This window comes from Geotrypetes seraphini, chromosome 2 (assembly GCF_902459505.1).
Source record: "Geotrypetes seraphini chromosome 2, aGeoSer1.1, whole genome shotgun sequence".
Classification (NCBI taxonomy): Eukaryota; Metazoa; Chordata; class Amphibia; order Gymnophiona; family Dermophiidae; genus Geotrypetes; species Geotrypetes seraphini.
The window spans coordinates 274,003,826-274,018,521 of record NC_047085.1 but is presented as its reverse complement, the minus strand read 5'-3'; the positions used below and the strand labels follow the sequence as shown (position 1 = coordinate 274,018,521).

Genomic DNA, 14,696 nt, shown 5'->3' with positions numbered 1-14,696 from the left:
GCTCTTTGCTTGGAGCCACAATGAGGTCTAGTCCTTTATCAAACAGCTTCTGTCCCTTGAAGAATAATCTGCTTAGGGTGGCCTTGGAAGCTGAGGTGCCCACCCACTGTCTAATCCAGAGCAACCAGTGGGCCGAAATAGAGTAAGCTGAAACCTTACCTAGGACCCTGTCATAAAGAGCATCAGCAACATAATCTATTCCCTTCCTTTAACATGTGGTTAAAGTAGTTTCCCCAGCTCTAAGGGACTAGTCCACAGTCTGGTATGGCAGGTGTGTGCCATGAAAGAGGCAGCTACTGCAAACTTGATACCCAAAGCCAGCGCCTCAAACTGTCTTTTCAGGACCGCATTCGCTCAACGGTCCTGTGCATCTTTCAACAATCACTCCACCTTCACTAGGAAGGAGATGTGTTTGGTCACCTGCGCCACTGCGGAATCCACCTCCAGTTGAACAAACAGTTGCAGGAGCCATAGGATAGAGCCGAGATATAGCTTTGGCCACCTTAAGTGAGCCTTCAGGATTTTCCATCTGGTCAGTGACCAAAATCCAGGTGAGCTGGAAAAGTTTGTCAATGCAGTGCACATAACGAAGCACTGCAAAGTGAAAGGCTGCTGGGCATCAAGCTTCAATACAGACAGGGTGCTAGACATGATATGGAGATACTGAGGTGGACTTGAAAAGACGATGATTGGAGAGATCAACACTGTGATCCACCGCTGCACCCACCCCCTGGATACTACACCCGCTCCCTGGATACTGGATACTGAAAGGGATCCCACATCATCCACCATTGCAGAAGAGCCCAGCAAAGACAAAGGCATGGAAAGGGACTTCCAACCATCCCAGTCCCACTCTGACGGGTCACCGATACTGGGAGCTGGCATAGTATGAAGTGGGGATGCCTGTTTGGGAGAAGGATCACCCTTCGGCGGAGTAGGCACATCCCTAGGCAGCACAGCGCTTTCTGGTCCTATTAAATAGGCTTTTAATAAAAGGCTGACAAAATCAGAGCAGCCTTACATTGGGGGACCTGATGCTCCTTGCGTAACTCCAGACTGGAGAAGAGGAGATGGATCTTCCACCACCATGCACTTGCGTTTCACCCCATCACTACTCATTCATCTGAGCAGGATCTCTTTCCCTTGGACCTGTTTTCTCCAGGATTTTTTTTTTGGGGGGTGGGGGTACAAGGCCTTAAAGGACTGGACTAGGAGCCAAGCCTGAAGCTCCTTTCCATTCTTCCCGTGTCCTGCAGCACATGGAACACGGCTGCTCTTCAACCAGCAACTCTGTGCAACAGATGCAGGATCCGGTGTTAGAAAGACCTGGGTCATCCATTAGAGGCAAGTCACTTGTCAAAATGAGCAATTTTAGAAGAATAGAAACATAATGGCAGATAAAGGCCAAATGACCCATCTAGTCTGCCCATCCACAGTAACCATTATCTCTTATAATGGTCCCCAGCCAATCACAGAGTGGCGCAACCAGGCAGGAAGCACAAAGGTCGCGCTCCTGCATTGTGTGTCACTCTTCTAAGACAAAGGCAGCCGTCCAGGAGACCGCGCTAGACCACCATCACTAAAAAAAGGTACCAGGGGGCGCGCACAGTGTATTCGGTCAATAAGATGCACTTTTCCACCCCCTTTTGGGGAGTGGAAAAAGTGTGCCTTATGGTCCAAAAAATACGGTATAAATTAAAGCTGTTAGGTTAGGGATTTTGTTTCACTTACAGGTAGGAGGAAAAAAGCAACAATGTTCAAGTGTGGCCTGCTCCTGCAAGGTCACTGTGTACCTTATTGCCTCTCAAATCAACAGCACACTTTACTTGTCCCTAGCCTGGTTCCTCAAAGTTACCAAAGAAGTCTGTAGCAAACACTCAGATCAAGGTACAAAATCTGAAGCTGCAAATATGATTAGTGGAATAAGCCACGGTATGATTATCACCATTTGTAATGCTAGGGTTTTTTTAACTTTGTAACTTTCTTGTCCTTTATATTGTGCAGATTTTATGTCCTAATTTATGGTGAACACATTATAAACTTACCCCAGGGCTCATGGTCTTTGTCACTCATTTTTACAGCATCAACTGTATTTCTTTAAGAAATGTGTTTACCTGCAAAAAAACCCCCACAGAAACAAACAGAAGTTAAAAGAGCTGCTATCTTCATTGTGGTTCTAATGACTGTACACATTTTTAAACTAGAACTGCGTGTGCTATAACAGTGATCTACTCCTGAGGGGGAGAAGCTCCTAGCAGCTTTCTGCATATAAAGGCATAGGCATCAGAATGGATGCAACGGACCCCCCCCCCCCCCCAAAAAAAAAAAAAAAAAAAAAATTCCCACTCTCACCATGCTAGTGTTTTAGAAGTGACAAAACAAAGAAAGCCACCACAGAGCTGTCCCATTCATCCTCATGGCTGCTGGCCCTACCTCTTCTGACATCACTTTCAGTTCCAAGGCAGAACTAGCAGCTGCAAGGATGAATGGAGCAGCCCTGTGATGCCCTTTGTTTGCCACAACTGCCACTAGTAATGGCAGCTGGGGTAGACACTGGATCTAGGAGGGAAGAAGAGACAGACTTGGGATAGAAGGGAGAGAGGAGGAGAGATACGCTGGATGGTACAGGGGTAGAGAAAACAGATGCTGAACGGAAGGAAGAGGGAATGGGGCAGATGCTGAATGGAGGGGGGAGCAGAGAAAAGACATAGAGGACACATACCAAATGGAAGTGGGAGAGAGAGAGGGGATAAATGTTGAATGAGGGGCAGGGAAGAGAAAAAGAGGATAGTTAATGAGAGACTAGAAAATAAGGGGAAATGAAATAGGAGAGACACGAGGGCTAGATGCGCTAAAGTGAACGATCATCACTTAATTGGTTTCATTGGTTTAGCAACCCAATGCCCAAAAAGGCTCATCTCTTGCATGCCAGAATCAGGTCAGTAGGACCAACTTGGAAAAACCGACAGGTACCTGTCAGTAACTGTGCTACTGATAGGAGAAGAAAAAAAAAAAAAATCAGGAAGGCCTATGGACACAGATGTTATGCCTAAAAAAAAAAAAAAAAAAAGGTAAAGTCGTACTGACATACACACACACACACACAGTACAAAATCGCCAGGAGGGATGCCCATTCCCTCCTGACACCGGATGCTCCCCCACACCCCCCGAACCTGTTAATGCAATAGACAGCAGGAGGGATGCCCAGTCCCTCCTGCTTGCAGGCCTGCACTCCAAAATGGCGGGCCTTCCCCTTTCCAATGCATCCTGGGATGCAGGGGGAGGGGCCTAAGGCCCTGACTGGCTCAGACGCCTGGCCTAAGGCCCACCCTCTCAGTTGTTCTACATTGCTTGCTTTCTTTGGCCTCAGTTCTTCTTACAGGCCTGAGGATCTTCTAGCCAGTAGATGGGTCCTGTGGGGAGTTCACTCTTCTGAGAGTATGCATATTACCGAAGGCTGCTTCATGTGGGCACTCATTGCACACAGCAGGTTAGTTCTACATTGTTTTTCAATGTTTTTCTGTGTTGGCTAACTCCCTTCATAGGATAATAGTCCACTGGATCTGAAAACTTTCCCTCCCCCTTTCTCTAGTCTTTTGGACCCCAACATGGCCCTAACCCTAAAGTGTGTAGATCAACTGAAAGGGGGCGCATACACAACACATGCACCATGAATACCCTATAGGTCCACCTCCCTGGGCCTAGCTTTCAAAACCCTGGTGGTCTAGGGGGTCACTGGGGAAGGAGCAATCCCCACTCACTTCTGTCCATTGTGACTCACAATTCAAATTGTCTGCCATGACAACTCCTAGACTACCAGAGGTTTGAAAGACAGGTCCAGAGAAGTCCACTTGAGAGGGGGGTGGAAGCGAGAACTTTTACCCTTGGATAGGAGATCAGATTAGGGAGTGAAGTGGCACTCTAGGGGGGCGCTATGGAATGGATAATAAATAAGATGCGTTTGTGGAGTATTTTGTGGAGTTTTTCTACAAAAGCGCCTGCTTTTCGTATGATTCTGGGTAACTAGTCAGATGCAAACATATGTGTTAGAAGCGTACGAAAAGTTGGTGAATAAAAATCTGAATATGGATGTAGCCAAGGCCAGAAAAACACACTAAAGATTAATATTAAGGAAAAGCATAATATTATTTTTATCCAAGTTTCCAAGTTTATTAAATGTCTTGATTTATCGCCTATTCACATTTCTAGGCGATGTACAAATTGTTCAAAAAAATTAATTAATATATCATTTACAATAAAAACAAACACAATAAAGGAAAATTAAACCTTAAATGGGATTTAACTGACAATACTAAAACATAAGGAAAGTTATTTAATTCGAAGGTTATATACAGTTATTATGTTTAAAAATTCAAGGGAAATACATTAGGAGGGGTAAACAATAAATTCAGAGAATTAAATTGATAAAGCAGAGAGATTTAGTCATTAATATACTTAATCATTAAATGCATCTGTAAATAAGAAACTTTTAAGATGAGCTTTAAATTTTCCTAAATTTTTTTCTAGTCTTAGGTAAAGTGGGAGGTTATTCCAGGACTGAGGGGCTGTTATAGAGAAGATTGTGGTACGTCTTGTGTTGATGACTTTCAATGAGGGGATAGCTAAGAGATGTTGATCCTGTGATCTGAGAGATCTAGAGGAAGTATATGGTATTAATACTCTGTAGATAAAGGCTATTAAGCTAGATCATAGAGGAAATCAGGATATACATGAACTCCATCTATGTTTTTCTGTGTCTTCTGCTTGGCTTTACTCCATTTTGTGTTCAGCATATATCCCTAGTCTTTCTTCAGCTTTTTGCCTGCCTTCAGCTTCCCTTGTGGTCTACTTAATACCAGATGGGCTTGAGCTGGGTATACTGGGCATAATAGAGAAAGTTTTCTTGCATTAAATATGAATGAAATACATGTTATGTATGTAAGGGGCCCCGACCGAACAGACGAATGAATGGATATATGAAAGATATATATGAAAGAATTTGTACTTAAAGTGAAATGTTTTATATAAGGAACACTAAGGAAAAATCCTAACTGCTGTACCAGTTTCCAGCATAGGAAGGGGGACATTGGTAGCCCACACTTAGGACTGTGTAGGTGTAACATGAAACTGTCAATTGTTCAAAGCAGGAGGAGGGAGTACCCCTCCTCCAGGATAAGGCTGAGAACATTTCAGCAGCTTGTCTGATACATAGACAAACTGTCTGAAATAAGTTTTAAGAAGGACAAAAAGAATATTGAATATGTTATAAAATGTTAATGTATATTAAAGGATGAATGTAAAGAAACAAATATAATTTCTGGAACTTTTATTCCATGTTAAAGAAAAGTTATTTGTCCAAATTTCAGGACAGCCTCTCTTAGTGGATTGGCTGACAGCCAATGATGTCAAACTGGACTGAAGGTATATATTGGGGAGCTTCGAAGTATCGGGTTGAGATCGTTATCAGAAGGCCAGCATTTTGGCAACTATAACGACCTCCCGCTAACGCAACTAGCCTTTTGAGTTCCATGATGGAAAAATAAAAGCAATAAATAATTATTTTGGTAAACCTTGCGTTATGCTTCATTTCCATATATTTATTATTTTTTCACATCTTGAGTGAAAGCTAGCAGCTTAATTGGCAACTGCAGCTTTATGAGTGCGCTGGTGTCCAATTACCCATGCTCAGGAGGAACTTTTGCTCTTGGGTAGTACCACAGGTTGCCAAATTCCACCTTACAAGAATAATGCTGTTTATAAGGCACATCACAAGCAGCTTTATTCCTGTGGCCTAGGAGTATCAGGCTGTAAAGGGTCACCCCCACCAATCTAAAATCACACATAGGAGGGATGGTCATCCAGGAGCCTGGAGGGGGGGGTCAACCGGGTGTCCAGGGTGGACTGGGAAGCATGACCCTAGTTGTAGTCATGAGAGATTTAGCTGGTTCTTAGGCCACTGTTCTAACCAGTGGGGTATCCTCCATACTAAGGGCTAGATTCACAAAGCAAACTGATCGTGTACCAATCGGTTTGCGACCCCTTTGCAACCCAATTTTATCCGGCCCAGTTCACTTACCTCTCTGCATATTCAAATCCGATCCACGCATGCAAATGAGGGGAATGGCATGCAAAATAGGAAGGGATACTATTCACAAAACAAATTTCATGATCATACTGGGCTGGCCAATCAACCCAAGAAGCGACTGCTGGGGACCAGTCACAAACGTCCTTTCCGACTGTCCTTGGCCTGCAGCCCATCCCTGCCCCTTCCAGTTGAGCCCTGCTCTTGCCGCCCCAACTCTCCTGCTCTCTGCCATCCTTCCCTGCAGTGCGAGCCCGTGACTTTAAAGCAGGACTGCACTGCGGGGAAGGGTGGCAACGAGCAGGAGAGAATAGCTGCCTGCTTTTAAAAGTCCCCAGCTGCTGTGGCTTTTCACAGCAGGGACTCTCCTGGCCCGATCTCTGCCCCAACTCTCCTGGCCCAGACCACGCCACGGAGCTTTGCAATAAGGTGACATTTATGCTGATGAGAACTAGTTGCAGCCGACCCCTCGCCCGCAATTCACACTGCTCTTTTAGGCGACAGGGAAGGGACAGCAACGGGCTAGATGCTGGTTTGCGAGTGCTGCTGACAGGGGATGGAGGAGAACCGAACTGCGGAGAAGTTTGCAGCTTGTGCCCAGCGTCACGCAAGTAAAAATACAAAAACAAACCACGGACAAACGCATGCGCAGACCATCTGCAAGTAAAGCAGATGGTCTGCAAATGTATTGGGATCACACACCAGCGATCCTTGCCAGCAGATGGGGGCGTTCCTCCAATTGCCCTCAACTACCTATTAGAGGTTGAAGAATCCATCGGACCTACCCAGGTCGGACACGGATCGGTCCCGATCGGGCAGGTTCGTGAATCTAGCCCTAAGTCATCTAAAAGCAGAACTTTATTCGTGTATCAACTACTCATGGTAACCTCATTATGGGGTTCCGCCAAAGTAGACCTCAGATTGTGGCTCCCTTTAAAATCAAAACTCATTCCTGTAGTTGAAAATGCAGTTTCTGGATGAAAATTTTCAAACCTTGGACCTGCCAATTAGATGATCACAATTCTGCTTTATCATCCAGCAGGTTATTGTATATCTTGCGTTTCACAAATCTAATGAGTTTATTTCTCAGCTTGAGAGAGAACAGTTAAGCTCTTCATGTACCACAGCACCAGGCTTTTAAAGAATGACAGCTGAAGGCTACTATTTTGTTCCTGATCAAAGGTTGTTACACCTTTCTCTTATAATGATGGGGATACCACCCATTCTTTGAGGTGATTAAGGATGCACAATTCAGTGTGCACATAAAGAACATTAACTAAATTGAATTTATATGCAGCTGATTTATGTATTAAGTTTTTACATTCATTTATTAAAATTTTACATGCATTGATTTCTGAAGAAAAAAACCCACATAAAAAAAACATCTAAAGTGTTCTGTGGACACCCCTAAAAGAACTTTACACAGAAAGATCACTGCTATCCCTCCTTTTTATTCTGTTTACCAGCAGAGTATCAACACAGAATTTACCCACACTATGTTCTTTTCCCCTATTACTCACTCTTCCATCTCTTATTTCCTCTTGGGTGTTCCACCACTTTTCCCTTCCATTCCCCACCCCACCCTAGCTAAGCTAACCAGCACCCTATATGAAAACTGGCACTCCTGACTGCATTCCCTCCACCATATGCTCTCCTTCACCCTCCTTTTAATTACTGTCTCCTAATATCACCCTCCCTTGGTTAGGAAGAAAGTAGCAATTGCACTTCATATCTACAACTGCCTGCTTTCTCCTTTGCCTGGTTCACAACAACTTTGAACCACACAAGCCTGGTAGAATCCTAAAAATTAAGGATTTCTATATTATAATAATAATAATTTATTTTTTTTGTATACCTCTATACCAAAAGTTCAAAGCGGTTCACAACAAAGTAAAAGAATACATACAGTCAATATATATAGAACTAGTCTTATAGCCCGTTTACATTAACGGGTGCTAGAAAGCACAGTTACTTACCGTAACAGGTGTTATCCAGGGACAGCAGGCATATATTCTCACATGTGGGTGACGTCATCTACGGAGCCCCGATGCGGAAGCATTTTCAAGCAAACTTGATTGAAGATTTAAGTTTGTTCTGCTGCTCCACGCATGCGTGCCTTCCTGCTCCACTAGGGGGTGCATCCCCTCGTGGTCTTCAGTTCACTTAACTAGCCAAGAAGCCAACCTCGGGGAGGTGGGCGGGTTGTGAGAATATATGCCTGCTGTCCCTGGATAACACCTGTTACGGTAAGTAACTGTGCTTTATCCCAGGACAAGCAGGCATGATATTCTCACATGTGGGTGACCTCCAAGCTTACTGAAGAGGGATGGAGGGAAGTTGGCAATTTAAGCAAATAGATTTCGCAATACCGATTGGCCGAACCGGCCATCGCTTCTGGACAGGGAGTCCAGACAGTAGTGGGAGGTGAAGGTATGAACCGAAGACCATGTGGCAGCCTTGCAGATTTCCTCAATAGGTGTGGACCTGAGGAACGCTACGGAGGCTGCCATCGCTCGGACTTTGTGTCCCGTTACTCGACCGTGTAGTGCGAGACCAGTCTGAGCGTAGCAAAAGGAGATGCAATCGGCCAACCAGTTGGACAAGGTGCGTTTGGAAACTGGGTGGCCTAACCGGTTTGAGTCGAAGGACAGAAACAGTTGTGGGACTTTCCGGTGTGGCTGAGTGCGTTGGAGGTAAAAGGCCAACGCTCTTTTGCAGTCAAGAGTGTGGAGCGCCACTTCTCCGGGGTGAGAGTGGGGCTTGGGGAAAAACACAGGTAAGACAATGGACTGATTGAGATGGAAATCAGACACTACTTTAGGTAGGAACTTTGGATGGGTGCGGAGTACCACCTTGTCGTGATGGAATACCGTGAAGGGTGGGTCCGCTACCAGCGCTTGCAGCTCACTAACCCGCCGTGCGGACGTGAGCGCGAGTAAGAAGATTACCTTCCAAGTGAGGAATTTTGGATGGCATTTGTCTAGTGGCTCAAATGGAGGTTTCATTAATTGAGCCAGAACGACGTTAAGGTCCCAAACCACCGGGGGAGGTTTGAGAGGGGGGTGGACGTTCAGCAGACCCTTCATGAAGCGAGTGACTAAGGGATGGAGCGAGAGGGCTTTTCCTTCCAGGGGCTGATGAAAGGCCGCAATCACACTGAGGTGTACTCGAATGGAGTTGGTCTTTAGGCCGGAATGAGATAGTTGAAGTAGATAGTCAAGGATCAGGGGGACGGGGACCGACACCGGGTCCTGGCTGTGGGAGGAGCACCAGGTTGAGAATCTGGTCCACTTTTGGGAGTAGCAGGTTCTCGTCGAGGTTTTTCTGGAGGCCTCCAATATCTCCTTGACTGATTGAGACACGGGGAGAGCAGTCAGGGGGAGAGAAACCAAGCATTCAGATGAAGAGACTGAAGATTGGGATGTAACAGTGAACCCTGACCCTGTGACAGTAGAGAGGGAAACAGAGGCAGAGGCAGTGGATCTCTGACACTGAGTTGAAGTAGCAGGGAAAACCACGGCTGGCGTGGCCAGCGAGGGGCAATCAGGATCAGGGTGGCTTGTACTGTTTTCAGGTGGACAAGCGTCCGCAGTATCAGAGGAAACGGCGGGAACGCGTATAGGAACCTTCCCTCCCAGTCGAGGAGGAAGGCGTCGGCCTCGAGTCGGTCCGGGGAGTATATCCGGGAGCAGAAGAGAGGCAGTTTGTGATTGTGAGGGGACGCGAACAGGTCTATTTGAGGTGTCCCCCACCGTTCGAACACTCCTCGCAGGGTCTGAGAGTGTAGTGACCACTCGTGTGGCTGGAGGAGACGGCTGAGTCTGTCCGCCAGGCAGTTTTGTTCTCCTTGTATGTACACCGCTCGAAGGAAGGTGTTGTTGGAGATTGCCCATTTCCAGAGGCGCAGGGCTTCCCGACAAAGGGGCCAAGACCCTGTCCCCCCTTGTTTGTTTACGTAGTACATCGCTACCTGGTTGTCGGTTCGGATGAGAACCACTCGGTCGTGGAGCAGATGTTGGAAGGCTACAGCTGCGAGATAGATGGCCCGAAGTTCTAGCACGTTGATGTGGCAGCGACGGTCTTGTGCTGACCACATTCCTTGGGTGCGTAGGCCGTCCAGATGGGCTCCCCAAGCGTACTCCGACGAGTCCGTGGTGAGTACCTTGCTGTGGGGTGGGGTGAGGAAGAGCAAATCTTTGGAAAGATTTGAAGAGTCGGCCCACCAGCGGAGCGATCGTTGCAATGAAGAAGTCACTGTCACTGAGTGGTCGATCGGGTCCCGGTCTTGACGCCATTGAGACGCCAGGGTCCATTGAGGGATTCTCAGATGGAGGCGGGCGAAGGGTGTGACATGGACGGTGGAGGCCATGTGGCCCAGAAGAGTCATCATCTGTCGAGCTGATACTGAGGTCAGCAGGGAGATCCTTCGGCTCAGACTTACTAACGCCTCCAGGCGCGGAGGGGGGAGGAAGGAACGGAGGCGAACCGTGTCCAGCGTGGCCCCGATGAACTGTAGGGTCTGCAAGGGGCGTAGTTGAGATTTTGGGAAGTTTATTTCGAACCCCAGACTTTGTAGGTAGGTAATAGTCTGTTGGGTCGCTGAGATAACCCCTTCCTTGGACGGGGCTTTGATTAGCCAGTCGTCCAGGTAGGGGAATACCTGGAGGCCCTGGGAACGTAAGGTTGCTGCTACCACCACGAGGCACTTGGTGAAGACCCGAGGTGGTGATGCTAGTCCGAAGGGGAGGACTCGGTATTGTAGGTGCCAGTCCCCTACTTGGAAGCGCAAGAACTTGCGGTGAGCAGGGTGCACTGGGACATGTGTGTACGCCTCCTTGAGATCGAGGGAGCAGAGCCAGTCGCCCTCGTCGATCAGGGGGTAAAGTGTTGGTAGTGAGAGCATCCGAAACTTTTCCCGTACCAGGAATTTGTTGAGGCGTCTCAAATCTAGTATTGGGCGTAGGTCTCCCGTTTTTTTCGGTACCAGGAAGTAGAGGGAGTAGAACCCCTTCCCCCGTTGGTCGGGGGGGACCTTCTCCACTGCTCTCAGGCGAAGCAGGTCTCGAGCTTCGGAGAGGAGTAGGGGTAGCTGAGTCCGGTTGGGAGGGCAATTCCTTGGGGGGTTGTCCGGAGGAATGGCCCGAAAGTTGAGAGAGTACCCTGATGAGATCACGCCAAGGACCCATGCGTCCGACGTGATTTGTTCCCAGTGAGGGTAAAAAGCTTTGAGTCGACCCCCGATGGGAAGGTGGCCTGGGACTATGGCGGAGGGGGCCCGCCCCCTTCCGCGTGTCCCGTCAAAAGGACGGGGATGGTTTGGTGGTCGCGGGCGGTTGGGACTTGGGCATGGCCCTGTGGTGGGCTTGCGGACGTCTGGGTGGGGGCCGCGAGAAAGCAGGGGTGGACTTTTGTGGGTAGCGGCGCGGAGGGGCCCTGTATGGCCTGGACGCTGGCGGTTTGGGCTTTTGCTGGACAAGGGAGGCAAACGAGCGTTCATGTTCGGAGAGGCGTTTTGTCGCCGCCTCGATAGTGTCATCGAACAATTCCTTTCCCACGCAGGGGAGGTTAGCCAACCGGTCCTGTAAGTTGGGGTCCATGTCGACCAGGCGCAGCCAGGCTAGTCGGCGCATGGCGATAGCGAAGGCTGCTTCTCTTGAGGAGAGTTCGAAGCCATCGTAGGCCGCGTGGAATAGATGAAGGCGCAGGTTGGAGAGGGACTCTAAAAGCAGGCCGAACGTTCCTTGCCGGGAGGCCGGTAGGTCAGTCTCAAAGGCTCTCAATAGTCCAATGAGGTGTTTGAGGTATGATGTGAAGGTGAAAGTGTAGCTTTGCACCCTAGAGGCCATCATTGCGTTTTGGTATAGTCTCCTGCCGAACTTATCCAGGGTTCGGCCTTCTCGGCCTGGGGGGACCGCTGCTGAGACCCGGGACGGGTGAGCCTTTTTCAAGGAGGATTCTACTAGCAGCGATTGGTGGGAGAGCTGTGGTTGCTCGAATCCCGGGTAAGGTACTGTGCGGTACTTGGCCTCCATTTTGGAGGGTACGGCCGTGACCATGTAGGGGGTCTCCAGGTTCCTGAAGAAGGCCTGTTGGAGTACCGGGTTGGGTGGTAAGCGAAGGGACTCTCTGGGCAGTGATGGCATATCCAGCTCCGCCAGGTACTCCTTAGAGTATCTGGAGTCGGACTGGAGGTCTAAGTCCAATGCGTGGCCCATGTCTTGGACAAAGCGAGTGAAGGATGGGCGAGATGTCCCCGGGGCCCCGTGCGGGGTCGGGGAACGAGACCGTCGGGTGGAGAAGGATAGGGAGGCTTCCCTCGAGTATCGAGGTTCATGCTCTGATCCATGCTCCGAGACTGGGGAAGCACTGTGAGAGTGTTCCGGGGTTGTCGATCTTCGGCGTCTCGAGGAGCCCCTCGGAGACGATGCCGGGGTTAGGGGTACCGATCGATGTCGAATCGGTGACCTCGATCCGGACTCCCTCGTAGAATACGTCCGAGGGGGAATTCGGAGGATGCGCGGGTTGGAGAGTGATAACTCCGCCACCCTGAGCGGTCCCGTACTAGGTGTGGGGGAACGGCCTCGTAGAGTTGGTGAACCTCGGGCCTTCTTGGAGGTACGGCGGTTCGAGGTTTCTGTCGTTCTAGCCCGACGTTTTGCCCCTCGGCGGTCTGCGGAGGGGGAACGTCTCGGGTGCCTCGGCGAGGAGTCCGAGGAGGATGGGATGCGGCGAGGATTGCGCACCCTTCCTTGAGGTTGTTCGGTGCGAGGCTCAGGCTGGTCTGGCACATTCGAGGTCGAGGCCGATTGAAACTGGGCCATTGCAGCGGACAGCTCCGACGTGATCATCGCTCGGAGTAGGTCCTGGAAGACGGGCACGGAGAGCATCGAAGGCATGTCCACTGCCTCGGTGCGCTCCACCGGGGGCGACCTCGTATCAGAGTATTCCCGTGTGGTGGAGGCACGGCCCGAAGGCTTGAAGGGCTTAGACGGGGCTGTAAGCATGGGGCTTCCGCCATGCGTCGCCATTGTCCCCGAGGCTGGCTTCTTCGCTGTTACAGAACCTGAAGAGGGAAGAGGGGACTTACCCGGAGCCGAGGCTTTCTGTTGTCCCGAGGACTTCGGGGTCGAGTCTCGAGGCGATGCCGAGGTATCCGGGGCCGAGGTCAAGGCCGGGGCCGAGGCCGGGGCCGACCTCGAGGCCGAGGTGGAGGGTTGGTCCGGGGTGAAGAGGTCCGCCATGCGGGTTTTTCTTCGGCGGAGGGCCCTGTTTTGGAAAGTAGCGCACTGGGGGGCAGGAGTCGGTTGGATGAGCCGCCCCCAGACAGAGGATGCACCGGCGATGCGGATCTGTGAGAGAAAGAAGCCGCTCGCACCGGGTGCACTTTTTAAAGCCGGTCAGAGGCCGGGACATTAAATCGAAAGTAGCCGTGGCTCGATTAGCCACGCGGCCACGGGGACCCGGAAGCCTCCGGGTCGTTGAAAACGAAGCAGGAATCAAGTAAGAAAGGTAAAGAATTCGCGCACAGCGACTTAATCGTGAAAAAACAAGAAAAAAATCGCGGTGCTAGAAGGCAGTTGGGGCAGAGCCTGATAAACACGGCTTCTAGGCTCGCGGAAAAATTTGAACTGAAGACCACGAGGGGATGCACCCCCTAGTGGAGCAGGAAGGCACGCATGCGTGGAGCAGCAGAGCAAACTTAAATCTTCAATCAAGTTTGCTTGAAAATGCTTCCGCATCGGGGCTCCGTAGATGACGTCACCCACATGTGAGAATATCATGCCTGCTTGTCCTGGGATAATATATGTGTGTGGTCTTTATTTCTTTCTCTCTCTCTCTCCCCTTAGCCGCTTTCTGTCTTTCTTTTTCCTCGGCTGTCCACCCATTCTCCCTTCCTTTTACCTTCCCTGTGTCCCTTATCCAGCAGCAGCCCTTCTGCCTTTTTTTAATCTCCCCCCTGTCCAGCAGCACCTCTTTCCTGTCCCCCTGTCCAGCAGTAGGACTCCCTTCCTTTTTCTCCCCCCCCCCCGTATCTTCCCCTGTCTATCAGCACCTCTTTCCTGCTCCCCCGTCCAGCAGTAGGCCTCCCTTCCTTTTTCTCCCCCCCCCCCCGCATCTTCCCCTGTCCATCAGCACCTCTTTCCTGCTCCCCCATCGAGCAGTAGGCCTCCCTTCCTTTTTCTTACCCCCTAGCACCTCTTTCCTGCTCCCCCATCCAGCAGTAGGCCTCCCTTCCTTTTTCTTCCCCATAGCACCTCTTTCCTGCTCCCCCCGTCCAGCAGTAGGCCTCCCTTCTTTTTCTTCCCCCTTACACCTCTTTCCTGCTCCCCCGTCCAGCAGTAGGCCTCCCTTCCTTTTTCTCTCCCCCATCTCTTCCCCTGTCCAGCAGCACCCCTTACCTCACGTGTGCCCTCCGTCGACAGCAGCCGCGGCCTGCAGACGCCAAGAGCCGCCGCGGCCGACAGCCTCCACACCGCCTGAAGCCAATAAAACCCTAAGCCGTGCATGTGCACTCCTACCTGCGGAGACTACAGCACACGGAAAACGGGAGCATGCAGGTAAGAGTGCGCATGCGCGGCTTAGGGTTTTATTATATTAGATACATATTAAAACC

At 49.8% G+C, this 14,696-nt stretch overlaps 1 protein-coding gene across 4 annotated transcripts in view; it reads right to left on the bottom strand.

Moving 5' to 3' along the window:
- LOC117353586 (NFX1-type zinc finger-containing protein 1-like) overlaps positions 1 to 14,696 on the bottom strand; it is a 299,791-nt gene that overhangs the window by 258,026 nt on the left and 27,069 nt on the right. For all 4 annotated transcript variants that reach the window (XM_033929706.1, XM_033929708.1, XM_033929705.1 and 1 more), the window contains one exon: positions 2,046 to 2,114. In XM_033929706.1, coding sequence (XP_033785597.1) covers positions 2,046 to 2,073 — 28 coding nt within the window. In that variant the 5' untranslated portion in view covers positions 2,074 to 2,114. The remainder of the gene's footprint in view (positions 1 to 2,045; positions 2,115 to 14,696) is intronic.